The sequence below is a fragment of the Garra rufa genome, chromosome 19, assembly GCF_049309525.1.
Source record: "Garra rufa chromosome 19, GarRuf1.0, whole genome shotgun sequence".
Classification (NCBI taxonomy): Eukaryota; Metazoa; Chordata; class Actinopteri; order Cypriniformes; family Cyprinidae; genus Garra; species Garra rufa.
This window is the reverse complement of record NC_133379.1, coordinates 36,921,357-36,930,531: the sequence shown is the minus strand read 5'-3', so window position 1 is coordinate 36,930,531 and position 9,175 is coordinate 36,921,357. Positions and strand designations below refer to the sequence as shown.

At 29.8% G+C, this 9,175-nt stretch overlaps 1 protein-coding gene across 1 annotated transcript in view; it reads left to right on the top strand.

Moving 5' to 3' along the window:
* slc4a4b (solute carrier family 4 member 4b) overlaps window positions 1–8,577 on the top strand; it is a 73,244-nt gene extending 64,667 nt beyond the window's left edge. Inside the window, exons 19-23 of the mRNA XM_073824048.1 lie at window positions 483–590; window positions 683–748; window positions 3,034–3,195; window positions 5,163–5,230; window positions 5,443–8,577. Coding sequence (XP_073680149.1) covers window positions 483–590; window positions 683–748; window positions 3,034–3,195; window positions 5,163–5,230; window positions 5,443–5,551 — 513 coding nt within the window. The 3' untranslated portion in view covers window positions 5,552–8,577. The remainder of the gene's footprint in view (window positions 1–482; window positions 591–682; window positions 749–3,033; window positions 3,196–5,162; window positions 5,231–5,442) is intronic.
* The last annotated feature ends 598 nt before the right edge of the window (window positions 8,578–9,175 follow it).

The window sequence follows — 9,175 nt, the reverse complement described above, 5'->3', positions numbered from 1 at the left end:
ATATAATTTTATTTTCTGTGTGTGTACTTGAATATGTATATTTTTTAAATGGAATACATATTTTACATATTATATATCTAAATAAGATAATTTTTAATGGTCTAATTTTTGTTTTTATTTTTAAAATACAATTTATATATTATTTATTTGACTGATTTGATTTTTATATGTATTTTATATATAATGAATACAAAAAAAATTAAAATATGAATAATATATAATTGAACACAAATTTAAGAAATAAAATTAAGAAAGTTTGGAATTTAATTTTTTTGGAAAAACTATTTAAAGCAGTATTACAGTATGCATCAACTATTTTACGTCTTTGACCCTAATTTTATTTATATTTTTGTATATTTTTAATTTTTAATTTTATATATTTTCATACTTATTCCTTTTTTTAAATGGAATACATATATTGCATATTATATATTAAAAACAATCTAATTTTTAATAGTCAAATATTTTTTGTGTGTCTGTAGTTTATGGATCGTCTGCAGCTCTTGCTGATGCCTGCAAAACACCAGCCAGATCTGATCTACCTGAGACACGTACCACTCAGACGAGTTCACTTATTCACCTTCATACAGGTGTGTGTGCGCCCACATGATCAGCCTCACAGGCCTCATATCTTTAGCTTTAGCACTGTATATGCATGATTAATGTGTGTGTCTGTCCACAGGTGCTGTGTTTGGCTCTCCTGTGGGTGCTGAAGTCAACAGTAGCAGCCATCATATTCCCTGTGATGGTGCGTCTATATCTGCAAACACACACAAACTGCACTCAATCGGTGTAACAACCATCTGAATGACCTCTATTCTCGTAGTATTTCGACTTTATTCTTGTAATGTTTTCACTTTATTCTCAAAATATTTTAACTTTATTCTTGCAGTATTTAAATTTTATTCTTGTAATATTTCAATTTTATTCTCAAAATATTTTGACTTTATTCTTGTAGTATTTTGACTTTATTCTTGTAGTATTTCGACTTTATTCTTGTAATGTTTTCACTTTATTCTCTAAATATTTTAACTTTATTCTTGCAGTATTTAAATTTTATTCTTGTAATATTTCAATTTTATTCTCAAAATATTTTGACTTTATTCTTGTAGTATTTCGACTTTATTCTTGTAATATTTCGACTTTATTCTCGTAGTATTTCGACTTTATTCTTGTAATGTTTTCACTTTATTCTCAAAATATTTAGACTTTATTCTCGTAGTATTTCGACTTTATTCTTGTAATGTTTTCACTTTATTCTCAAAATATTTACACTTTATTCTTGTAATATTTTCACTTTATTCTCAAATTATTTTAACTTTATTCTTGCAGTATTTAAATTTTATTCTTGTAATATTTCGACTTTATTCTTGTAATATTTCGACTTTATTCTTGTAATGTTTTCACTTTATTCTCTAAATATTTCGACTTTATTCTCGTAGTATTTCGACTTTATTCTTGTAATGTTTTCACTTTATTCTCGCAGATTTAAATATTATTCTCATAATATTTCTACTTTATTCTCATAGTATTTCGACTTTATTTTCGATACATTTTGACTTTATTCTTGTAATATTTCGACTTTATTCTCGTAGTATTTCGACTGTATTCTTGTAATATTTTCACTTTATTCTCAAAATATTTTAACTTTATTCTTGCAGTATTTAAATTTTATTCTTGTAATATTTCAATTTTATTCTCAAAATATTTTGACTTTATTCTTGTAGTATTTTGACTTTATTCTTGTAGTATTTCGACTTTATTCTTGTAATGTTTTCACTTTATTCTCTAAATATTTCGACTTTATTCTTGTAATATTTCGACTTTATTCTCGTAGTATTTCGACTTTATTCTTGTAATGTTTTCACTTTATTCTCAAAATATTTAGACTTTATTCTCGTAGTATTTAGACTTTATTCTTGTAATGTTTTCACTTTATTCTCAAAATATTTAGACTTTATTCTTGTAATATTTTCACTTTATTCTCAAATTATTTTAACTTTATTCTTGCAGTATTTAAATTTTATTCTTGTAATATTTCGACTTTATTCTTGTAATATTTCAACTTTATTCTTGTAGTATTTCGACTTTATTCTTGTAATGTTTTCACTTTATTCTCTAAATATTTCGACTTTATTCTCGTAGTATTTCGACTTTATTCTTGTAATGTTTTCACTTTATTCTCGCAGATTTAAATATTATTCTCATAATATTTCTACTTTATTCTCATAGTATTTCGACTTTATTTTCGATACATTTTGACTTTATTCTTGTAATATTTCGACTTTATTCTCGTAGTATTTCGACTGTATTCTTGTAATATTTTCACTTTATTTTCAAAATATTTTGACTTTATTCTCGAAAAATATTTAGACTTCATTCTCAAAATATTTTTTACTTTATTCTTGTAATATATCAACTTTATTCTCTAAATATATCAACTTTATTCTCTAAATATTTTGACTTTATTCTCGTAGTATTTCGACTTTATTCTCAAAATATTTTGACTTTATTCTTGTAATATTTCAACTTTATTCTCTAAATATTTCGACTTCATTCATGTAGTATTTTGACTTTACTCTCATAATATTTCTTCTTTATTCTCGTAGTATTTCAACTTTATTCTTGTTATATTTTAACTTTTTTCAAATATTTCTACTTTATTCTCGTAGTATTTCAACTTTATTCGTAGTATTTCGACTTTATTCTCAAAATATTTTGACTTTATTCTTGTAATATTTCAACTTTGTTCTCTAAATATTTCGACTTTATTCTCATAGTATTTCAAATTTATTCTCGCAATATTTCTACTATATTCTCGTAATATTTAGACTTTATTCTCGAAATATTTAGACTTTATTCTTGAAATATTACGATTTTAAGCTCGTAATCTTAGATTTTTTTTATTTTTGAATTTTTTAACGTGGCACTAAATGTTTAAGTTTCAAGAAACGGTTCCTTTTTTTTTTTTTTTTTTGGACTATTATTTCATGTGTGGCACACATCTGAGATCTCTTTCTGTTAATTTCCCAGATTCTTGCATTAGTCGCAGTGAGAAAGGCCATGGATTATGTGTTCTCGCAGCACGATCTCGGTTACCTGGATGACGTCATGCCCGAGAAAGACAAAAAGAAGAAGGAGGACGAGAAGAAGAAGAAGAAAAAGAAAGGCAGCATAGACAGTGACATGAACGACGTGAGTCTCTCTCTCTTTCTCTCTCAGTGTGTGTGTTAGAAACTGTCGTCTCTGTAAAGCTGCAGTGGTAAGAATATCCCACCCCTGCGTTCACAGTCGGATTTTCCAGCCATTGAGAACGTTCCCAGCATAAAGATCTCCATGGAGACTATGGAACAGGAGCCCGTGCTGGGGGACAAGCCCTCAGACCGTGAGTAAACACGCAGGGTTTCCCTCCACCTCGCGCAGGGGTTCCAGCCGTCACTCTGTCCTGTTACTAGCAACTCTAATCTTGGCCTCTCCCTCCTCCAGAAAACACCTCTGAATCCCGTCTTTCTCTTTGTTTATGGTGTTGCTTGGTTTCCTGGTCTGTGTGGATCAATAATCCGCTCTTATAACAGATAACAAATGCTTAATCGCTACTGATGCGTGGACTGTGTGTATTAATAAAGTCAACATGCAGTCTAAATGCACCCTATTTACTTTCCTAATACATGTTCCTGGTCTTTTCGCGCATGATTCATTGCAAATGTTTGTCTTTTATCGAAATACCTTGACCCTTTAAAACCAGTTCGCTTTTTGTTTGATGTCATTGAACGCTCTTATTTCTCAATCTCTGAGTTCCTGGATTTATTCTGCTCTATAGCGGTGAGAATTTTGTGGAATTTAACGATTTTGTATTGACAGTTCTTTTTGTTCATTTCTGTGGAAGAAACAATAGACATGTTGAAACATTTCTTATTCCTAACATTAAATTATGAAATAATTTTTCAGATTTTAACACTATCGTTCAAAAAGGTTTTTTTGTAAAGAAATTATTCTTTTATTGTGTATTTCACAATTCTTTTTTTTTCAATTCTGATTTTTAAACTCAGAATTCCGACTTTATTCTCAGAATTCTAAGTTTATATCTCACAATTCTGAAAATGAGTGAGATTTAAACATTTATAGTTTTTCAAATTTTAACACTACCGTTCATAGATTTGGGATTTTTGTAAGATGTTTATGTAAAAAAAGGAATCTTTTATTGAGCAAGTATGCATAAAATTGATCAAAAGTGACATTTAAGACATTTATAGTGTTATAAAACATTTTAAAACATTCTTTTCATCAAAAAATCCCTCTAAAAATCACAGTTTCTATTAAGCTGCACAACTTTTTTTAACATTAATGATAATAAAACAGGTTTTTGAGCATCAAATCCGAATGATTTCTGAAAGATCATGTGACACTGAAGACTGCAGTAATGATGCTGAAAATTCAGCTTTTCATCACAGAAATAAATTACATTTGAAAATATATTCAAATAGAAAACAATTATTTTATATTGTAATAATATTTCACAATATTTCAGATTGTTTTGTTAGGAAATGCATCTTTTATTCAGCAAGGATGCATCAAATTGATCAAAAGTGACATTTAAGACATTTATAGTGTTACAAAACTTTCTTTTTTTATCAAAGAATCGTGAAAAAAAAATTCTACAAAAATATTAAGCTGCACAACTGTTTTTTAACATTAATAATAATGAGAAATGTTTCTTGAGCAGCAAATAGAAAACCGTTATTTTAAATTGTAAAAATATTTTACAATATTACTAATTTTACTGTATTTTTGATCTAATAATTTGCAGCCTTGCTGAGCATAAGATATTCTTCAAAAACGTATAAAAAAAAAACTATACCCCCAAATTACAAAAGAATGCTTTTAATAGCAAGGAAACACTGAATCATCGTTTTCATTGAACATTCGGAAGTGTCATAGTACGCAAGTAAACTGGTTTGCAAAACGTCTCATGCTGACTTTAACCTGATGGGTTTTATCTCTGCATTTCTTGTTCTTTACTACCTCTTTTAATTCCAACCACTAACCAATCAGCTCTTCTTTTCAGATGCATCATAACCTCTTTATATAAACCCTCTAATATTCGATAATCTGTCATGTGTGTGTGTGTATGTATATTAACAGCATGTGTTTGTTTCTTATAGGAAAGCCCATGTCCCTCCTCACTCCCTACTGATGGAAAGCACTTTTTCCTATCCAAGACTGTGTCAAGGTACATCTGTGTGTGTGAGCTTGTCTATAATTATCCAGCTTAGATCAGCATGCTGGCTCAGGCTGCTTTATGGTGGTTAGTGCTGGTCTAACTGGTGGTTTTAGTCTTAATTTTGGTAAAATCACTTAAATTGGTTAGCATTATAATGCATATCTGTGAGATGTGTGTTTTTGTAATTATATCTAACAGCTCTCTCTATCCCTTTCTCCTAGTCAGGATTTAAACCCCTTTAAGAAGATAGTGCCTCAGATCAGAATCGATTTGGACCCTGACAACAACAAATTCTTCTGGAAAGCTCCAGCCTCTGAAACGTCCCTTTAAACACTCCTGAAAACACTTTCACATTTAGACTTTTAGGTCCAGATGATGATTTGGTCATTCAGCTAAACAAAAAAAACTGCTAGAATCCTTTTTAAGTCCAAAAAAGGACAACTGGCATTCAAACACTACAACCAATAGCTGCACAAACAAACTCTTTACCAAAGAGTTCTTTTTTAGCTCCTTCTGAGCTACCGTTTTGCTAGCGTTACTGTTGGAAAAAAAAGTATTTTTGCTATCGATTTGTTATTAGGTTCTGGGTCCAGGCTGATTTTTGTTTTCTAATCATTTTTAAACTTTTATAACCATGATATTTTGGTAAACAAAAATATATCAGAATGATAATAATCAGTCTTAATAATGTAGAATTCAGTTGTATAAAGAAATTTGCAGTTTGAGTTTTCTTTCGGCCAAATAACTGCACTTGATTTAAATGAGCACGTTAGATCAAATCTTCTAAAAATGTCAGTGAACAAATTCTGTTTTCTATGGAAGCCACAGGAGAAAAAAAAGGTAATTGCAAAGTGTATTTCACAATTCTTTGTTTTTCAATTCTGATATTTAAACTCAGAATTCTGACTTTATTCTCAGAATTCTAAATTTGTATCTTGCAATTCTGGGGAAAAAAATCTGAATTGTGAGATTTAAACTCAGAATTGCGGGGGAAAAAACAATCGTGAGACTAAAACTTAGAATTGTGAGCTTTAAACTCAGAACTGTGAGAAAAAATTAAGATTTTGATTAAAACTCAGTATTGTGAGGAAAAAAAACTGAATTGTGAGTTTTAAATTCAGAATTGTGAGAAAAAAGTCAGAATTTTGAGAATTAAACTCAGAATTTCCAAAGAAAACAATAAATACTTGTGAGATTTAAACAGAGAATATTAACAAAATTAATAATTAATAAAAAACTGAATTGTGAAATTAAGACTAAACTTAGAATTCATAGGAAAAAAGTCAGAATTGCGAGATTTAAACTGAGAATTCCAAGAAAAATCAGAATTGAGAGATTTAAACTTAGAATTCCGAGGAAAAAAGTCAGAATTGCTAAATTTAAACTTAGAATTCCAAGGAAAAAAGTCAGAATTGTGAGATTTAAACTGAGAATTCCAAGAAAAAAACAGAATTGCGAAATTTAAACTTAGAATTCCGAGGAAAAAAGTCAGAATTGTGAGATTTAAACTTAGAATTCCGAGAAAAATCAGAATTGCAAGATTTAAACTGAGAATTCCAAGAAAAATTTGAATTGCGAGATTTAAATTTAGAATTCCGAGGAAAAAAGTCAGAATTGTGAGATTTAAACAGAGAATTCAAAATTTAAAAAAATTAACAAAAAACTGAATTGTGAAATTAAGACTAAACTTAGAATTCATAGGAAAAAAGTCAGAATTGTGAGATTTAAACTGAGAATTCCAAGAAAAATCAGAATTGAGAGATTTAAATTTAGAATTCCAAGGAAAAAAGTCAGAATTGTGAGATTTAAACTTAGAATTCCGAGGAAAAAAGTCAGAATTGTGAGATTTAAACTGAGAATTCCAAGAAAAAAAAACAGAATTGCGAAATTTAAACTTAGAATTCAGAGGAAAAAAGTCAGAATTGTGAGATTTAAACTTAGAATTCAGAGGAAAAAAGTCAGAATTGTGAGATTTAAACGGAGAATTGCAAGATTTAAACTAAGAATTCCAAGAAAAATTAGAATTGCGAGATTTAAATTTAGAATTCCGAGGAAAAAAGTCAGAATTGTGAAATTTAAACTGATAATTCCAAGGGAAAAAAAAGTCTGAACTGTGAGATTTATTCTGAGAATTCCAAGAAAAAAGTTCCAAATTGTGAGGTACAATTCCACAATTACCTTTTTTTTCTTTTATTCCATGGCTTCCATAGTTTTCTTTGATACTTTTAGTATGTTTTTTTGTTCGAAAACTCGAACCTTTAGTCTTTTAGAAGTGTATTTAAGCGTATTTTATTACTAAACCACAGTGGTGGTCAGAACTATTTATCCCAATAAATCGTTCCTGTTCTGAACAAGACACTTTACAAAAAGTGGGAAACACTCGAAATGAATATTCTTTTCTAGTTCTACCTCTTATAATGGACTGTAGGTGCCAGGCACTCTGTGTTTGAGTGAAGCATTTCTCTATGCAGTATGTAACGGATGTCAACGGCGATAATCAAGTCACGTGACTGGAAGAGCGGGAACAACGCTGGATGCCTCTCGACTACGAAATTCCCTCTGCCCTTTTGTGAACTCCAGATCAGTTTCTTCGCTCGTAAATGACAATCCATAACAGGCCGGATACTTTCATTGTGATTGCGTTTGATGTATTTACTATGAAGCAGTTGATTTATGGTGATTTTATTACCTGGATATTTTTATTGTACTTTTTTTAAAGAAGTAACTTTAATGCTGTAGATAGCGACGTCTTTTATACTGAGATGAAACGTTGAGAGGTGTGAGGACTCAATAAATGAGATTTAACGTGGAACAGCTGCACCAAGTGACAGCAGTATGCAACTTTCCTTGTTTTTGTGTTTGTGGGAACTTAAATACTGCCATTAAGACAGAAATCATTTTCTCTTACGTTCAGCACAAGGATATTTCTGTCAGCAAATCTGGTGTAGAGTATATTTTAAACATTATATATGTCATTAAAACTTGAATATAGAGGCACAAGTCAGTGTTTGTACATAGATCTGTTCGTCATCATCATCTCTGATCAATAATGTCTTCCATTTCTTTTGATTGTATCAAATTGCCTGTGCATTTTCAAGGACTGAACTGTTTTAGCCAGATGCATATGTAGTGCAAGATGATGTTTTCCTGAATCATTTCTTTTAGATGATGTTTTTTAAAACCTATTGAGATGTATTTATTGTCCTCTTCTATTCTGGAAGCTGTCTTACTCTTCTCTGATTATAAGTGACGCTACAGGCAATAATGAGATTAACAGTTGATCGCTGTTCTGTAAAAGGGCATCACCCTGTAGCACTGTGAGGCGATGGGCAAATTAAAGCAATTATTAAACCTCATTCTGGTGGTGTGATGCATTTAAATAAGCTTTTGTATGTTGGATGTGTTCTTCACTACAAACAAATGACATAAGGATGCTATTTTGTATGATTTAAAACCACAAACATGATAATGTCTCACAAATGTTTGTCTGAGTAGCGCCGCTATTGTGAATTTCTGACAGGAATGAAAATGTTGCTGTTTTATGGTGACTGTTCTATGGAAACTAAAAATTTAAGAATTGTGAAATTGAAACTCAAAATTGCAAGAAAAAAACAACTGTGAGATTTAAACTCAGAATTGTGAGCAAAAAAATCAGAATTGAGATTTAAACTCAAAATTGCTAAAGTTCAAATTGTGACATTTAAACTCAGAATTGCAATAAAAAAAATTCAGATTTGTGGCATTTCAACTCAGATTTGTGAGATTTAAACTCAGAATTGCAAGAAAGTTTGAATTGTGAGATTCAAACTCAGATTTGTGAGGGAAAAAAAACTGAAATGTGAGATTTAAACTTGGAATTACGAGATTTAAATTTAGAATTGCAAGAAAACAATCTAAATTGTGAGATTTAAACTCAGTATTACGAGATTTAAACTCAGTATTACGAGATTTAAA